Raw genomic sequence first — 19,709 nt, 5'->3', positions numbered from 1 at the left:
TCAAACAGCCATTCACAAAACGGAATTCACAGAGGAATGCATTATCAAGAAGCCACAGTGAATTCACTTTGTGTGGGCCAAGACGCTTTTCGAAACATTGAAGGCAGTCATCAACTATTGAATGGGTTGTCTGGCATTTGTCATACAACATTGCTTGCACCAGCCACTGACCTACCAAATAAACACTGTTGTTAAGGAACAATTGGAATTTCAACATAACCTTCCCTGCCATATCCCACCACCATTACTCAGCCTGCCTCTTTAAGAAACATGGTCTTCTAAAAAATAATCAGCCTTATCCTAATTCTACATAAAATAGAAATAGGTATAACTGTTTTTGTCATACTTGCTCCACAGCTTCAGATTCTGTTCTGCTGCAAACACTCACTGTAAAAAATTACCTTGTTTAGCCCAGTCCAGCAATCTGCTCCATCATTTAAGTACATTCATTGGACACAGCCTGGTACAGACACTGGCTCTCTGGTGATCACAAAGCAGGCAATCTCTGTACTGCAGCTTGCTATCTTTTGATCATTGTGAGAGATGACAAACATAACTTCAAGAAACACCCTCATTCTGCAACCAGCTGGTCGATCACCTCACCAGGCCGTGTCAGTGTTTGTTGTATGTGCAGTCCCTGGAGTAAAGTGTTTGTTACTGTTATTCTGTGCAGAAAATGTTATTAATTGAATTTACAATGAGGCATTAAGCCATATTACTAATGATTTTGTGGCACTGTTTATTAAACACAGAGTCAACTTGTCTTCATTACCCCATCACAGTTTGAAATTACGGTGTGTTTGTCTTCAATTTTTTTAATCGGGTTAATCAGCTCTAAAATCTTATTGATTAAAATCCCACTTCACTTTCATTTTAACACTTCTAACACAAAGGCAATTTTCACCATTACAATCAGATTATTCACCCTATGAATTACAGATGTCGACTTTATGTGACAAGTGTAAACTGCTCCCCTGTTTCTACTATAATCTGCTTAAAGGCTAAGAAAGTCTTGCATCTCGATAGTGCCCTTATGCACTCAGGGCTTCTCAAAGCACTTTACAATGGATTAAGAATTTCTGAGATGTAGGAAATATGGTAGCTTACTTTGAAAACTGCATTTAACACAACCAGGCCATTATCCATACTATCTTGCCGTAGGGCATAGAGTTCTGGGTCGCCTTCAGGTAATACGGTGGCTCAATGGTTGTCACTGCAGCCTTACAGCACCAGGGACCCAGGTTCAATTCCAGCCTCGAGTGACTGTGTGGAGTTTGCACATTCTCCCTGTGTCTGTGTGGGTTTTCTCCGGGTGCTCTGGTTTCCTCCCACAGATTAGGTAGATTAGCCATGGGAAGATTGAGGGTTACAGGAATAGCATAAGGGGGCGAATATGAGTGGAATGCTTTCTGGAGAGTCAGCGTGGACTTGTTGGGTTGAATCCTGTTTCTATGGGATTCTATGGTAATTCAAAGCTCAGGAATGTTCCCACCAAAGACACCTGCTTCATGAGAGTTTGATGGCAGGACACAAATCACTTAGTCCTTCATCATGCTGACTCAGAGGCATGGAGACTGCCCTCCAAGACATTCACTTAGGAGGGCTGGCTACACCTCCCTGTATTATCCCCAAGAAACACTGTCTCAGAGCAGAGGTGATCAGTAAATGACACAAAGACACCCAAAGATAGGCAGAATTAGAACCTTCTGCATTGCATGACGACACATGTCTTGGGAAGACAGTGCAGCTGGCAGCCCACATGCAGGCAAGCACTGAAATTGGGCTCAATGCTGTTTTGACGACCATCTTCGCCAAACTGGCGACATCCATCAAACTGAGAGGAGGCGAGAAGTGGCACAACAGCTGAATATCCCCAAGCAAAAACATTGGCAAAATAATCTGCCAATTTCTGGAATCAAGGCTGATTTCACATACTGATGAATCAGTCACGTTCCCTCTAAGCTTCATGGCCATATAGCCATTCCGAAGGTTCATGCATGTCAATCGGTATGCCAAAACCATGCCAACACATTCACTTACAGTTTCTGCAGCCCCTGCTGCATTCAGACTGCAGAGATGTGCACAATGGCTGGAGAAATTTGAGAGAACGTTGCACACAAGGACTCACTAACTTACTTCTCAATGCGGTCTGCCACCATATACCACTAACTATGAGACAAATGATCTGATTTGCAGTGATATTAACAGGTAAATGCTGGCCAAAACACTTTGAAGAACTGTCTTGCTTCAAAATTGTCCTTTGGGATCTAGTTCATCCATCTGAGCAGATGAACAGAGCCTTGTTTTAATAACTTGTCAGAAAGATGTAACCTCCAACAGTGTGGAGCTTCTTCATTTCTTGAGTACCAGCTTAGATTTGGTGCTCAAGTGGCTGGAGATAGACTTGAATTCATGATCTTTTAACACAGTTGTGTAAATCCTTACTACAGAGTTATGCTGTCAGAGAGTAAAGCAAAAGCTGAAGAGGATGCTTAATATTTTAGAATATGAACTTGAAATAACTGCACAGAGACCAGTAATCCATCACCAAGTCATCCTTTATCTACTTGTGCACAGTACTATTTATTGTCCCCAGCCAGCACAGAGTCAGACCCCTGAACTGAGGAGATTCTAAATCACTTTTTATGTACTTCCTGATTGACTTGGGTTGACAAGGATCTCGTAGTCAACAAGATCCGGCTGGTTCCAAGCACTACAGACTGATGAATGTCTCAATGCTGGAAGTTAACATTGCTAGTGTTGAACTTAAAGTTGCGATGATGTAAACACCGCATGTTTATAGGTTATAAATAATAACCCTAGGTGTATTGATGTACAGAGGGATGTTGGGGTGCAATTTCACAGCTCCCTGAAAGTGGCAACTCAAATGGTTAAGGTGGTAAATAAGGCGTACAGCATGCTTGCCTTCATTAATTGAGGCTTTCTGTATGAATGTTGACCAGATTTATTGCAGCTGTATAAACTATTAGTTAGGCCACATTTGGAGTATCGTGTGCAGTTCTGATTGCCAGACTTTAGAAAGGATGCGGAGACTTTGGAGAGAGTGCAAAAGAGGTTTATCAGGATGTTAGATAATAAAATGTGAGGCTGGATGAACACAGCAGGCCAAGCAGCATCTCAGGAGCACAAAAGCTGACGCTTCGGGCCTAGACCCTTCATCAGAGAGGGGGATGGGGTGAGGGTTCTGGAATAAATAGGGAGAGAGGGGGAGGCGGACAAAAGATGGAGAGAAAAGAAGATAGGTGGAGAGAGTATAGGTGGGGAGGTAGGGAGGGGATAGGTCAGTCCAGGGAAGACGGACAGGTCAAGGAGGTGGGATGAGGTTAGTAGGTAGATGGGGGTGCGGCTTGGGGTGGGAGGAAGGGATGGGTGAGAGGAAGAACAGGTTAGGGAGGCAGAGACAGGTTGGACTGGTTTTGGGATGCAGTGGGTGGAGGGGAAGAGCTGGGCTGGTTGTGTGGTGCAGTGGGGGGAGGGGACGAACTGGGCTGGTTTTGGGATGCGGTGGGGGAAGGGGAGATTTTGAAACTGGTGAAGTCCACATTGATACCATTAGGCTGCAGGGTTCCCAGGCGGAATATGAGTTGCTGTTCCTGCAACCTTCGGGTGGCATCATTGTGGCACCGCAGGAGACCCATGATGGACATGTCATCTAAAAAATGGGAGGGGGAGTGGAAATGGTTTGCGACTGGGAGTTGCAGTTGTTTGTTGCGAACTGAGCGGAGGTGTTCTGCAAAGCGGTCTCCAAGCCTCCGCTTGGTTTCCCCAATGTAGAGGAAGCCACACTGGGTACAGTGGATGCAGTATACCACATTGGCAGATGTGCAGGTGAACCTCTGCTTAATGTGGAATGTCATCTTGGGGCCTGGGATAGGGGTGAGGGAGGAGGTGTGGGGCAAGTGTAGCATTTCCTGCAGTTGCAGGGGAAGGTGCCGGGTGTGGTGGGGTTGGAGGGCAGTGTGGAGCGAACAAAGGAGTCACGGAGAGAGTGGTCTCTCCGGAAAGCAGACAGGGGTGGGGATGGAAAAATGTCTTGGGTGGTGGGGTCGGATTGTAGATGGCGGAAGTGTCGGAGGATGATGCGTTGTATCCGGAGGTTGGTGGGGTGGTATGTGAGGACTAGGGGGATCCTCTTAGGGCGGTTGTGGCGGGGGCGGGGTGTGAGGGATGTGTAGCGGGAAATGCGGGAGACGCGGTCAAGGGCGTTCTCGATAACTGTGGGGGGGAAAGTTGCGGTCCTTGAAGAACTTGGACATCTGGGATGTGCAGGAGTGGAATGTCTTATCGTGGGAGCAGATGCGGCGGAGGCGGAGGAATTGGGAATAGGGGATGGAATTTTTGCAGGAGGGTGGGTGGGAGGAGGTGTACACGTCCTCACCCTCAACAACTTCTCTTTTGACTCCTCCCACTTCCTACAGACTAAGGGGGTGGCCATGGGCACCCGCATGGGCCCCAGCTATGCCTGCGTCTTTGTAGTTTACGTGGAACAGTCCCTCTTCCGCACCTACACAGGCCCCAAACCCCACCTCTTCCTCCGGTACATTGATGACTGTATCGGCGCCGCCTCTTGCTCCCCAGAGGAGCTCGAACAGTTCATCCACTTCACCAACACCTTCCACCCCAACCTTCAGTTCACCTGAGCCATCTCCAGCACATCCCTCACCTTCTTGGACCTCTCAGTCTCCATCTCAGGCAACCAGCTTGTAACTGATGTCCTTTTCAAGCCCACCGACTCCCACAGCTACCTAGAATACACCTCCTCCCACCCACCCTCCTGCAAAAATTCCATCCCCTATTCCCAATGCCTCCGCCTCCGCCGTATCTGCTCCCACGATAAGACATTCCACTCCCGCACATCCCAGATGTCCAAGTTCTTCAAGGACTGCAACCTTCCCCCCACAGTTATCGAGAACGCCCTTGACCGCGTCTCCCACATTTCCCGCATCAAATCCCTCACACCCCGCTCCCGCCACAACCGCCCCAAGAGGATCCCCCTCGTTCTCACACACCACCCCACCAACCTCCGGATACAACGCATCATCCTCCAACACTTCCGCCATCTACAATCCGACCCCACCACCCAAGACATTTTTCCATCCCCACCCCTGTCTGCTTTCCGGAGAGACCACTCTCTCCGTGACTCCCTTGTTCGCTCCATACTGCCCTCCAACCCCACCACACCCGGTACCTTCCCCTGCAACCGCAGGAAATGCTACACTTGCCCCCACACCTCCTCCCTCACCCCTATCCCAGGCCCCAAGATGACTTTCCACATTAAGCAGAGGTTCACCTGCACATCTGCCAATGTGGTATACTGCATCCACTGTACCCGGTGTGGCTTCCTCTACATTGGGGAAACCAAGCGGAGGCTTGGAGACCGCTTTGCAGAACACCTCCGCTCAGTTCGCAACAAACAACTCCACCTGTCGCAAACCATTTCCACTCCCCCTCCCATTCTTTAGATGACATGTCCATCATGGGCCTCCTGCGGTGTCACAATGATGCCACCCGAAGGTTGCAGGAACAGCAACTCATATTCCGCGTGGGAACCCTGCAGCCTAATGGTATCAATGTGGACTTCACCAGTTTCAAAATCTCCCCTTCCCCCACCGCATCCCAAAACCAGCCCAGTTCGTCCCCTCCCCCCACTGCACCACACAACCAGCCCAGCTCTTCCCCCCCACCCACTGCATCCCAAAACCAGTCCAACCTGTCTCTGCCTCCCTAACTGGTTCTTCCTCTCACCCATCCCTTCCTCCCACCCCAAGCCGCACCCCCATCTACCTACTAACCTCATCCCACCTCCTTGACCTGTCCGTCTTCCCTGGACTGACCTATCCCCTCCCTACCTCCCCACCTATACTCTCTCCACCTATCTTCTTTTCTCTCCATCTTTTGTCCGCCTCCCCCTCTCTCCCTATTTATTCCAGAACCCTCACCCAATCCCCCTCTCTGATGAAGGGTCTAGTCCTGAAACGTCAGCTTTTGTGCTCCTGAGATGCTGCTTGGCCTGCTGTGTTCATCCAGCCTCACATTTCATTATCTTGGATTCTCCAGCATCTGCAGTTCCTATTATCTCAGGTAAGGAGTGTAGATTTCCTTCCCTAAAGGGTAGGAGTAATCAGATAAATTTTGCCAACAATCAACGCTGCTTACATGGTCACCACTAGCTTAGTTTTCTTTTTCCCTAGTAAAGTGATTCATATTTACATCTGCACTGCAGGCTTATCATAGAATGGGATTGAACTCGATAGTAACATTTTGAATTCCTGTCACAGGTGGATACATGAACACATCGTAGCTTGCAAATTTAGTAATTTAAACATTATTCAAGCTCATTTTCTGCATTGATTTAGCACTACGCAGGGAGCATAATAGCCACAGGGATAGAAGAGATGACGCAGCTTAATCAGATTTAATTGATTGCCATTATGTCTTAAAGGCAAACCAATGTATACCAAGGCCATTAGCATAACTGTCAAACTTTCCCCTTTCACTGAAGTAACACCAAGAAAAAGATCAGGAAGCTTTCCAGGTGCAACTGCAGACTCGCACACAAAGGTTAAGAACACAAATTATGCAGCATGTAGCACACAGTTAATGTTTCAGATTCCTTTGCCACTGAGCACTGTAACCATCAGTCTTCCTCTGATTCTTATTCTTCCTGATTTCGTTAAACCTGGAGTTTGGGCAGTAGTGTTCAAAAATAGAGCTGGGAAGGTGGAAGCTCAGATAAACAGAAGTGGTTCTGTTTGAAACTGGAGGTTGAAGAAGAGCCTAGTTGTCTTTTGCGAAGTGGTAAAATTACTGGACGTGTAATCCAGCAGCCTGACCTAATGATCTGTGGACATAATTTCAAATTAATTTAAACTCTGTCAATGTAATAAATCTGGAATAGAAAAATGCTTGCCTTGGTAACAATGACGGTGAAACCTAATAGTTTGTTGTAAAAGTTGCACCTGGTTCACCCCAGGGGGTGGTGGGCAATGTATTCGGTAGAATCTGCCACCCTTAGCTAGTCTGGCTTCCATGTGATTCCAGATGCACTGCTCTGTGTTTTAGTCCTAACTGCCCAATGAAGTTAGCCCAGCAAGCCACTCAGTTCTATCAACCTGCCACAGGAATACAATACCATGAAGCTACTCACTCTGTCTGGACAACGACAGTTCAAGTAAGTAGCTCACCACCACCCTTTCAAAGGCTGTCAGAGATGGACAATTGATGCCTACTTTGCCTGCGGCTGTTACATCCCAAAAAAGAATGTTAAAAAAGTGTGAAAACCCATGCTGAGGTAATGGGATCTAAAGCAGAGCAGAATTCATAAAATTGAAAATTACTTACCCTGTGGTGATTAGATTAGATTCCCTACAGTGTGGAAACAGGCCCTTCAACCCAACAAGTCCACACTGCCCTTTGAAGCACCCCACCCATCCCCATCCCCATCCCCATATAACCCACATACACCTGAACACTACGGGCAATTTTAGCATGGCCAATCCACCTAGCCTGCACATCTTTGGACTGTGGGAGGAAACCGGAGCACCCGCAGGAAACCCACGCAGACAGGGGGAGAATGTGCAAACTCCACACAGACAGCCACCTGAGACTGGAATCGAACCCAGGACCCTGGCACTGTGAGGCTGCAGTGCTAACCACTCAGCCACCGTGCCGCCCCCAATGATTAGATTATGCTCTTCTCAGAGCATCAGGTTGTTAGGGTTGTGATCATCTCAGCTCCACTTTCTGATTTATTATTTCCTCTTTCTTTCTTCTGAACTATTTATAGTTTTTCTTTAAATTACTGAACCTTGGCCCTGAAGTAAAAAAAAAATGCACTAGGGTTTTGCTAAGCAAATGCCCTATTGCATGGAACAGAAGATATTCTGAAGCGTAAAGCTTACAATTGAGGATTATGGGAATCTGAAAAAAAAAGAAACGGAAGTGCTGGATAACCCTGATGGAAGAGAAGATTCTGTTGGGGGGACAAAATAAGTCAGCATTTCATGTTACATCGGATGTGGAAGAAGTTGGAGATGGAGTCTGTTTTAACCAAGATGAAAGTGAGAAGGAAAGGGAGTAGTGAAAAGTTCAAAAGCTAATACTTATAATAAGATTGAAGTATTCAAGATTAAATGGCAAATGGGATGATGACAGTGGCAGAATCTGAGTAATGCTGATAAAAGTCGCATTTAATTAATGTTTCCAACCAAACGTTGGGGCTGCACGGTGACTCAGTGGTTAGCACTGCTGCCTCACAGCGCCAGGGATCCGGCTTCGATCCCACCCTTGGGTGACTGTCTGTGTGGAGTCTGTACACTCTGTCGTGTCATTATAGGTTTCCTCCCATAGTCCAAAGATGTGCAGGTTTGGTGGATTGGCCATGAGAAACATGAGGTTACGGGCATAGGGGTAGGTGGCTGCGAATGGGTGAGATACTCTTTGGAGGCTTGGTGTGGATTTGATGGGCTGAATGGCCTGCTTCCTCAATGTAGGGATTTTATGAAGGATGCTGACCAGTCAATGCCCTCCTGTCATACAATTTGAATATTTCTTTCATGATTTTCTTTTACAAATTGACCTGGTGAGTAAATGACAAAAATGGTCAAAAAAGTATCATTTTCTAACAATAATCAAGTTCTCTGTTGCCAAACGACTATTTGAACAACAGAATCATTAACTATAACTTTTAAAATGGGCAATGATAATATTCTGACGTTGTTCAAGTTGTATTAGGATATAAAAGACTGCTGCTGGAGGAAACTAACCTGTTTTTCACTGCTAAGTTCAACAAAGCTAGACAATAATGCATACATATTGTTAAATAAAGCCTGAACTCTCACAAAGCCTGAGCTCTCACTAGACACTCTCATGTAACCCAGATGTAATGTAACCAGCTGTTAAGTACTATTTAATAAACCCACTCTGTTTATTCAGACTGAGCCTCTCTTCTGCCAAAGTCTTTGTCTGGACATCCCTCTCCAGTTGGTATCTGAAACTGATACTGATCAGAAGAAACCTTTACAAAGCATCTCAGATGGCTCCGGTATACACAGCCACAACACTTAACAGAAGTCAAATCTATTGAACGTCTAACATTTTCCAGTCTAATAAAAAGTTCATTGACCTGAAGTGCTAACTTTACTTCTCTCTGCCTGACCTGTTGAGCATTTCTGTTTTCTTTCCTCTCTCGGCCTACAATTTCTGTACCCAGTAAGAAATTGATCAGTATTTTATAACTATATATTACATTTGGTGCTAAGTGATCTGGAGATACAGTATAATATTGTTTTGCCACCCACAGAGCATTGAATTCCATTAGATTTTCTGGGAAGAGCTGAATGATTCAGAACCTTTTTACCACAAAACATGTATTTAAACAGCATCTTTAATATGATAAAGTATTCTAAGATCTTTCACTGGTGGGCATAAAACTGAGCTACAAAAGGCGATTATAGAGCAGATGGCCAAAAGCTTGAGAGTAAGGTGTGTGTTAAAGGAGGATAAAGAATTAGCAAGGGTTTGGTTTAGGGAAAGAATTCCAAAGCTTTGACAGCTGAAGGCACAGTGATTAAAAGCAACAATGTTGTTAATTATGACAGCGTCTGTTCATCAGGATCAACAAAAGCAGGAATTTGAAATTCTCTTCACCAGAAATCACTGGAGGCAAGGATTCTGAATATTTTAAAAACTGAGTTGGACAGGTTTTGATTATCAAGGGAATCGAAGATTATAGCAGTAGCCAAGAAAGCAGAATTGAGACCGCTGTCAGATCAGCCCGATCTTATCAAATGGAAGAGCACGGTCAAGGGGCTGAATGGCCTACTCTTTATTGTTATGTATGTAATAAGAAGAAGGTTAGTGAGTGAAAGGATGATGGGTGACTTGCTGTGAGCTAGGAATAAGCACCTGAGCTCTGAATGATATTAAGTTTGCAGATGGTGAAAGTGTTATAGGAATAATCAAGCATAGAAAGACTTTTGCCATTATAACAGCAGCGATAATACAAATGATAGAAATGACTGTTTCTATGTAGCTACATGGTTTAGCACAATGTAGCCAAAGTCTATCGGTTATACTGGAGGATTTGTGAGTTTCAGCTTTGTCTAACTGTTAAAAGATGGAAAGGAGTTAAAAAAAGATAAGTTGGGCAATAGTTTGTACTAACAAAGTTGAAGGTTTGCTTTGATGCATTTATGCCTACTCTTTAGTTAAACAGTAGGAACTGTCCATTCACTCACCAAACAGACATTCTTCATCACTAAACTTAAATCGTGAATCTGTTCACAACTGAACCCAATCCTGTCCTCTCTTTCCTTTTCCAACAGGACACAGCTTTTGCAGTATTAGTGTCACTAGCTTTTAGTAGAAGGCCTAGGTTCAAGTCCCACCTGCTTCGGAGGTGGATAATTACATCCCTGAAGACATTGATTAAAAATAAGGCACTTCCAGTAGGGCTTTACCTAGGGTGACTCAGAATCTATAACTCAGACTGAGCCTGTTGTTGCTATATTGACGTTACAGATGATCTGTGGAATCATACAGTACAGCCCTTCAGCCCATCCCTTCTAACAGTTTGCTGATGATTGAGAGTAGACTGCAATTGACTAGTTTAGATTTTTCCTGCTTACATCCTGGCAATTTCCACATTGTCAGGTAGATACCATGCTGTGAAAAGAGAGAGGGAGAGAGTGAAGGCTTTGACCTGTGTCACCCTTCGGTTGACTCCCAAGCAGTTGGTTGAGAATTGCTGGGGTATTTCTTGGTTCATGTGAGGGCATAGTTGTCACCACCGTGGTCTGTTTGCCAGCTCTGCACCTACATTGGCTGAGATAATGCTTCTTTGTCTGATCAGTTCTGTCTTCTGAGAGGTGGATCGATAATTCTTTGTTTATTTCAATTTAGCTGGTGGCAGTATTGACTTCAGATAATCACCTGACCAGTTTTGAGTTGGGCATTCTTGATTAGAAAGCAAAGAAAGAAGCACTGGCATTTCTGTAAAATCCTCACGTTCCCTGGATGTCCCAAACCACATTACAGCAATCAAGTAATCTTCAACATTTACTCACAATGCATCAAGGACCAGACACTGAGAGCTGAATTTCTTGGAATGATTGAACTGGTATATTTGCCAACTTGACAGACCTGGTCATTTAAAAAGGCTGCCCATTCACCATACTTTCATTCCCAAGGCGGTGGCTGTGGGGCTCTGGGAATGGGCGTGGGGTTAGTCATCGGGTGAGAGTGTAATGGATATGGACTTTCCTCCTCTGTAGAAAGCAGTTGGTATACAACTCTTCATTCATTCATGGGATCTGGGTGTCACTGGTCCTGCTAGAATTTATTACCCATCCCTGTTTTCCCAGAGGGCAATTAAGAGTCGGCCATGTTGCTGTGGGTCCGGAGTCACATAGGCCAGACTAGGTAAGGATGGCAGGTTTCCTGAACAATACTGTAGAATCACATGACTTCACTACAATCAATAGCGGGTCACATGATCACCATTGCAGTAGTTTTTCTTTTATTCAATTTTAATTTTGTTTTCATTCTAGATACTTACTGGATTCAAATTGTAAAATATGCCATGGTGGGACTTAGACCCATATCCTCAGAACATTAGCCTTGCATTCTGGGTTACCATTTGGGTAAAAGTCTTCCTGTTTGTAAATGATGTCCATGGCGGCCCATTTCCATGGTAAAGCTAACCCTAACATTCTGTTTCTAATTTACAACATCAATAAATGAAGGAAGGGATTGCAACTCACCAACTCCTAAACCATACTATCTCCTGGAAAAGGCAAAAAATATAAACAAAATGCTGGATCTATTTCCTAAAATAGTTCAGAAAATTCCTCTCTCCATCCATAAACCAAGCCAGCTCAAGATTCATGGCTGTTGATGACACATCACAATCACAAGGAGCTAGCAACTTTATAAATAGAAAATTCTTATTCTGTCCAAACGTTTCAAGTGCTTTCTAAAATGAATGTGATGACTTCACACTTACCATGTCCATGCAACTTGTTGCAGACAATACAGTATGAATTAAATATTTCTACATCTAATGCCACATCCACAAATCCAATCATCCCTATCTATTTTCAGTAATGTTTACTTGGATCCTTTCTAATCTAAATATTTCAAACATCCTCTCTGCCTGCATTTACATTACATTATGAAAAAAAAACCCTGTGGATTTCTCTGAAAGAACTCTGATGCTTGGAGCCTATACTTGCAAATTGGAGATCTGAAACTTGTTCTCCTTTGATATTCAATCTCCAAATCCTGACCAGAATCTTAAAATTGTTTGCCATATGCTGGAATCAAAAGGTGGGGAATGAAGTTAATTTTGGGCAGTGGTGTGAGAGGAATATCAAATTGTCACCTCATTTTACACTTCTCTGTGTCTACTAGGCTAACCCATTAGACATCTAATAAGGGAACAGTGATCTATGATGCTTTATTATCACTAGCATAAATTGAGGATTGATTGATGGAAGGGAATGAAGAAGCAGGGATAAATGGATCATTCTCAGCATGTAAAGCAGTTACTATTGGGATATTGTAAGAATCAGTGTTAGGGCCATAGCCGTTCACAGTCTGTAAACATGATGCGATAATGCTGTGACTTCAAGAGGTGTGTTTTGTCCTGGTTTCTTTTAGGGATAGATTGGGGGATAGATGGAAACATAACCAACTTGTGAAGCCTTGGGCTTCTTTTTCAAAGCTGAAACAATAGAAGCAACCTGAACGGGTGTGGTTAAGCTCCCACCCTCAGAACCAGGGCTGACAGGTTTAGCTTTCAGGAGTTGCTGTTGGGGTCTTGAAGAAGTGAAAGCTATTCTTTTCTTTGCTTGGTTACAGCCATAAACTCTCTGCGGGAGTTGCATGTGCAACAATCTGTGTTCTGAATTTTCCAAGGGTGTGGTTATGGGATGTTACTATATTGGAAAAGTTAATTAGTAACAGTTACTCTATGTATTATTCTGATAAGTTTTCTGTTAGAACTAAGTTATTCCAAGTTCCTGTTTCTTTTGTTGTATTTTAACTGTGGTATTTGAATAAATTGTGTTTTGCTTAATGTCAAGTTGTTTGACCAAATGAATTGCATCTGGAACACAGCACCTCATATTTATCTTTATTGTAAGGAAAAATGAGAGTCGAGGCTACCTTTTTAATATGTTTTGAGAGGTGTCTGGTTTGTTCCATAATAATTATCTGGATGTGGGAAACAAATATAATATTTCACAGTTCGCATATGCAAAAGTAGTTGAGAATATAATTTGTGGGGAAGATGGCTCAGTGGTTCTTGACAAATACTGTGCAAGAACTTGGCAGATCAGCTATAATATGAATAAGCATGAAGTTATCCACCTTGGTCCAGAGGAAAGAGAGAATATTTCTTAGATGGCCAGAGGTTGGGAATTTTTTTGTCCAAAGTGACCTGGGTTGATGAGCCATTAAAAGCTAGTATGCAGGTGCAATAATTAGTGAGGGAAGGCTAATGGTAAGTTGGTCTTCATATAACATAATCCGAGTTCTGAGGCAAAGGAACCTTGCTGCATAGCCATTGTGTATCACCATTGTGAGAACACATCTGCAGTATTGTGTACAGATTTGGACTTCTTATCTAAAGTAGGATATACTTGCCATAGCGAACCGTAGAGGATTAGCTCGGTTGATCGGATCGTTGCTTTGCAATGCAGAGAGATGCCAAAAGCACAGTTTTGATTCCTGAAACAGCTAAGGTCACCATTGTGTCTAGAATTTTGATGAATGAGAAGTGATCTTATTGAAACATGGAGAATACTTAGAGGACATTTCAGGGTGTGTGTAGGTAAGATGTTTATCCTGAAAGTTCAGTCCAGAACCAGGAGTTATGATCTTTGAATGAAGCATAGGCATTTAAAAGCAAGATAAGTTGGAATTTATTCACTCTGAGATTGGTGAATGTTTAGAATTCCCTCCCCCACAGGATTATGGAGTTAAAACATTGAGCATGTACAAGACAGAAATCAATAGATATATGGATACCAATGACAATGGGGAATACAGAAAGAGTGTGGTAAGGGACATTGGGATAAATGAATGGCCTTAAATTTACTGGGATGAATGGCCTACTCCTGATCAGGGATAATTTATCCTGGGAGAAGCAAAAAAAATCACTGAGGGAATGAACAATTCCGGAATATTCCTCTCCCCTCAGCTGGTGTTCCAACTACTTTGTAATTCCTCTGTCTGTCCGTGTACAACAGCAACCTCTGGAATGGGAATCAATGCTGAGTGGTGTCAGCACACCAAATGCAGTGCGTGGTCCCTCAGAGCGGATTCTAGGAGGTTAGAGGGGATGTTGCCCTTAACCTTAAATACACAAACAGTGTCCATGATGCACCTTGCCCTGTGCTCTGAGCTACATGGCCAGCTCCTCTGTTACCACCCACCACCCCTTCCCCAAATCCACAGCCCAGTTTCCAAGAATGGACCAAACATGACATTCCTGTGATAGTTCTTTTGTTACTCAACATGTTTCACCTTTCGGTTTCAGCAGCAGTGATGCTGGTGCCTCAGAGAAGCACTGCAGATGGATTTGAAGAGCACTTTGGTGTGAACTACCTTGGACACTTCTTGCTGACCCGTCTTCTTCTGGATACCCTGAGGGAATCTGGGAGCCATGATCGTAACGCTCGAATTATCACTGTTTCTTCAGCCACCCATTACATTGGCGAGCTAAACTTCAATGATTTGCAAAGCAGGTATGAATACGGTGCATTTGTATTTCTGCCTTTGCTGCTGAATGGGTTTATTTGGAATATACTTCAGTGGATGATTCAGTAGGCGTGCACTTGAAACTTAGAGCTGTCCATCATAGTGCATCATTTCCTCCCAATGTAATTATTTGTTTGTATGTATGGGATAGCAAAAGATTAGACCTAGGAATGGTGTTAGAAATCCCTTCCTTATGTAAATCACTAAATGATGTCGAGGCTAGAGTGGTCAGTTGGGAATGTGAAAACTGAGATTAGTGAATTTTTGTTGGGCAAGGTTACAGAAGCAAGCAGATGGAATTAAGGAACGGATTGGCCATTGTCTAATGCAATGGGTGGACAAGGTTCAAGAGGCTGAGTGACTGACTCCCATTCCAATATTCCTGAATGTATCTTTGATGGTTTCTTATGGTCACTATTTCCAGTGGTAGATGTCTCCTCTAGTTTGCTAGAAAAAGCAAATGGAAAGAACAACGCAAAGGCATTTACAAAATTGCTGCACAAGAATTCTTAATGTGACTGTGGAGGATTTCTACCAGCATGTTGTTTACCTGTTACAGCTTGAACAGAGCAGCTGTAAAGCAGACTGGAGACGTTTGATGAATATAGATGAGTTAATATTTTACACACACTCTTATAAAACAACAATACAGTCTTTGTCACGGAGCTGTGTGCGTTCTGTCTTTCATGTCCGAACAGGGAATGACTTGACAGCAAGAATGGACGACAGAACAGAGTACACGAAAGATAAATTATACCATAATTTCCACCCAGCCTCTGCGCCACTTACTACTTTAATAAGGTGTAAGCTGATTCCATTATGTTACACTCAGGAGGTGTTTGCTCTCATAGTGGTTGCTTTGCAAGTGTTACCCCATAGGTCTTAGTGTATTCAAGTCACAGCACAAATAATCAGAGTGTCATTTTGTGAGCGTTGGGGAACTGCAAGTGCTTGTAGAATAACAATTTCAATCTATCTCTCCGTGAATATTTAGACCGCAGTGAAGCAATTGCAAAACACAAATGAATCAGAATTTTTTAAAATGAATCTCCCGAGCTCTCCAAAATAAAAGCAGAGGAATTTGAACAAAATGGAAGAGGGTAAAAAGCTCAGTATCTCCAAAGCTGTTGATGTACAACCTCAGCTTTCTCTTCTCATTTTTAATCCTTCCTCTCTCAATTACCTAGCATCCTAATTTGAATTGACCATGCCATTGGGCTTTCTTGTTAACTCATCACCTAGCTGCATTGGCTTTCCAGGAAAAGAAATCCCCTGTTCGAGCATTGGCATGGAATGTCACCCTTTCCCTTCGGGTGACTTTGGAGTCAGGAGATCGGAAGGAAGGATGCAGGATAGTGATCCCACTGCCTTCCTGCCTCCACCTGATTAATTCCAAGTGGGAAGGCTTTCATGTGACCTTCATGTCCAGAAACCAGTTGAAACCCCCAAGGATCTCCTGCCCCTGTCCCTGCCACTGGTATTGAACCAATGGGCTGGCACAGGTCTTGTCATCTGGGAAGGCCACCTGGAAAACCCTACTGGATCTCAGCAAGGAGAACTTTTACATGGTTGGCAGGCAGCAGTCAGATCCCAGTCTTTACTTCCAACTTCCACTTTCTCACTTTGCTGGCCCCCTCTCCTCCACAGGGCTCATTCACCTACAGTCAGTTCTCTGTGGGGCCCATCAGTCATCCTCCTGTTAGTCTGCACTGTAGAAGCACCAGCTGGCTGTGCTGGATACTGGTGATGACTCAGATTAACCAGCAACTCACAGGGGCAGCATTTCTACATCACTGTGGTCTCAATCGAAAGGGAGGTCCGGCATTGGCCAGTTGAGTGGCTGATTGGAATGAAATAGCACCAAGTCTCATGGAGATGACTGACACGAGACTGTTATGGTTCTTCACAGTGAGTCAGGCCCCTGTCACCCACATTAAATCCTGGCCCTGTTCTACATGTTAAAATTCTCATCCTGGCTTTCAAACTCCTCCATTTCCTCATTCCTCGCAATCTCTGTAGTTTTCCTAGTCCACAACATTGTAAGGTGCCTGCTTCTATCCAAGCTTGGCTTCATGAACAAACCTCATTTTAAAATCTCCACCCTTCAGTGTCTGGTCTTTAGATTACTTCTGGAAGTATCTCCCTAAATGTCTGCCTCTATATTTCTTTTTGCCCCATTAAGACTTTTCTTCTAGTCCAAGTCTTTGTCTAACCTTTCAGTCATCTGTCCTGTTTCCTTATGTAAGTCAACATTTCTAAGCTCATGCTGCTGTGAAGCACTATGTTCACTGTATTAAAGACTCTATTAATGCCAACTGTTGTCAATGACTGTTGTCTTGGGCCCCCTACTACCTGAGTCTTTCAATTTGTAACTTTTTTTATTCATTCATGAAATTTGGGGCTGCTGTCTGGGTCAGCATTTATTACCCATCTCTATTGCCAGAGGGCAATTAGTGTCAGTCAAAGCTATGAGTCTGGAGTTGCAGGTACAGCAGACCAGGTAAGGATGGTAGATTTTATTCCCATATTAGTGAATCAGATGGATTTTTACAATCATCAATAGTGGTTACATGGTTACCATGAGACGAGTGTTTAATTCCAGATTTTATTGAATTCAAATTGTACCATCTGTCATGGTAGGATTTGAACCCTCAGGACATTAGCTTGAGGTTCTGGGCTGCTGGCTGAATATCATTTCCACTTTATCACTATTACTCCATCAGCACTGTCAATTCCATTCCAAGTTAGTGACGTCACTTTAAAATCCACATAATCCACTCCAAATAAAGTGAACCCAACTTCATGCCAGTTGATTTGAAATACTTATATAATCACCTAGCTTTAGTACATTACTTTTAGTTTCAAATGAAAATCATCTGTGTCATTCTGATATGCCATTGCCTTTCCTGACAACAAGTGCAGGTATCTGAATTCTCTACTTAGACCTCAGTAAATGGTAAGGAGCAGGAGACATCTATTAAATTACTTCAGATTATAATTTAAAAGAAGATTGGCTGTCTGTGTTCGTGTCTTACAAAGCTGCAAACGTGCTCCACATTCAGTATAAACCCACAGGAACAAAGCTGTTTTGATGTAGGGACTAGTCTGCACCCCTCTTGTGTATTCTGTCCCAGTAACACATGATGTAAGACAGCTGTTGTCATATTTACTGGCAGGAGTTGTACTGCGAGCTTTAAATCGGAATAAGCTTCATATCCTTAACCCTCTCTGCTCCATTTTCATTCTAGTTCAAGAGCAAAATGCCAGGGATGTAGAAACCCGAGATATAGCCATAAATACTGGAAATATTCAGCAGCTCAGGAAGCCTCTGTCAAGAGAAACAAAGTTTTGCATTGTTGACCTTTCCTTGAAAATGGAAGAAGGTTTGAGATGCAGCAGCTTTCAAGCCACTGTTGAAACTGAGAGGGGGAGAAACTGTTTTCACTGAAATGGGACAAATGTCCTCTGGCCTCACTGCTCCATGTGTTAGTGCATAAATTTAATTGTTTAATCAGGTTCCCTCAATAAGCTTTCTCTAAATTAGTCTTAGAATAAACAGGTACACCAACCAGTTTGTTTCAATAAACACAAAATTATTGTTTTATTATCAAATAATCATTATACTAAGATTGAAAGCTGGTCAACACACTCAGTTTCTAATACGAAAATACAAATATTTACCCAACTGAATAGGTCATAAAACGTACAAAATGCAACCACACATGCCAGGGAAAAGGGACAGTAAGTGGATTTCTTCCTGCAGAGATTAAAAAAGAAGTTTTGCCCAATAAATCTGAGCTCATGAAAGCAAAAGAAATACGGTTTGAGAAGGTCAGATAACTGTCAGCCTGTGAACTCCCCTGCCCTAGCGAAGAGACTTTGGCTATTCACCTTATCTGTGTCCCTCATGATTTTGTAAACATCTAAAAGGTCACCCCTCAGCCTCCTATGCTCCAGGGAAAAAAGTCCCAGCCTATCCAGCCTGTCCTTATGATTCACCAGCCTCCCATCTCAGTAAAATCCTTGTAAATCCTTATCACACTTTTTCCAGTTTAATAACATCCTTCCTATAGCATGGCCACCAGAATTGTACACAGTACACCAAATGTGGCCTGACCAATATTTTGTATGAAGTAGCTGAAATAGGACTCCAGATACCAGACTGGGTTATGAACTCAGAAGATGCTATTACCAGACAAATCCAATCCCAAATTGAAATCTACCTTAATGGATAATAGTCTGCTGTGTTTTTGTTTTAATATGGTGCTGTCAAACTGAGAAAAGTTCTCCAGTACCCAAGAGCAACCCTGTATTTTTCTCACACCCTTCCTCTAAACTTTAACAGGTTTAAGGTAACTATGACTTTGACTCCTGGAACCTCTGATAGCTTATTTCTGGATCTATCATACATTTGAGTTAAAACAAACTTAGCTTCAAGTCCTGCTCAGGGTTTTATCCCAAAGTGCCCAAGTCTGGGGATATCACTAAGTCCTTACTCTAAGATAATCCAAATTCACTATATTTTCCTCTTCTCAGGAGTGCTGCTTTAGAAGTGCATCTCCAAGCTAGGACCTTACAGAACTGCCCAAAATGAAGCAAAACTGAGGCATATAAATAACAAACGGGACAGAACACCAACACTTTACCAGAAGTGCACTGTCAATGTTACCTAGCAAGGTGACAAAACATCTGCAACCAAACACGCTGGTGCGACAAGCAAGTCTACAACTGAAAGAATAAAAGGCATGGGCTGTTATAGAATGGAGGCAGCAAAGATAAATAACAAGAAGCTGATAGTGAGATGTAATGGGAACAAGTGGAGAAACAAAAGGCAGTCAAGCGTCATAAGTAACAGCAACAATCCAAAACCAGAAGAAGAATATTTGATAGTTAGGGCAAGTCCTCTGCTTATTTCTCCATGCCTG

At 43.3% G+C, this 19,709-nt stretch overlaps 1 protein-coding gene across 6 annotated transcripts in view; it reads left to right on the top strand.

Annotated features, from left to right (window-relative positions):
* Positions 1–19,709, top strand: part of dhrsx (dehydrogenase/reductase (SDR family) X-linked) — a 333,567-nt gene that overhangs the window by 254,961 nt on the left and 58,897 nt on the right. For all 6 annotated transcript variants that reach the window (XM_059646809.1, XM_059646807.1, XM_059646806.1 and 3 more), the window contains one exon: positions 14,564–14,771. In XM_059646809.1, coding sequence (XP_059502792.1) covers positions 14,564–14,771 — 208 coding nt within the window. The remainder of the gene's footprint in view (positions 1–14,563; positions 14,772–19,709) is intronic.

This window comes from Stegostoma tigrinum, chromosome 6, assembly GCF_030684315.1.
Source record: "Stegostoma tigrinum isolate sSteTig4 chromosome 6, sSteTig4.hap1, whole genome shotgun sequence".
In the NCBI taxonomy this organism is placed as follows: Eukaryota; Metazoa; Chordata; class Chondrichthyes; order Orectolobiformes; family Stegostomatidae; genus Stegostoma; species Stegostoma tigrinum.
Note: the sequence above shows the minus strand (reverse complement) of the source record. Positions and strands in the feature narration are given on the sequence as shown.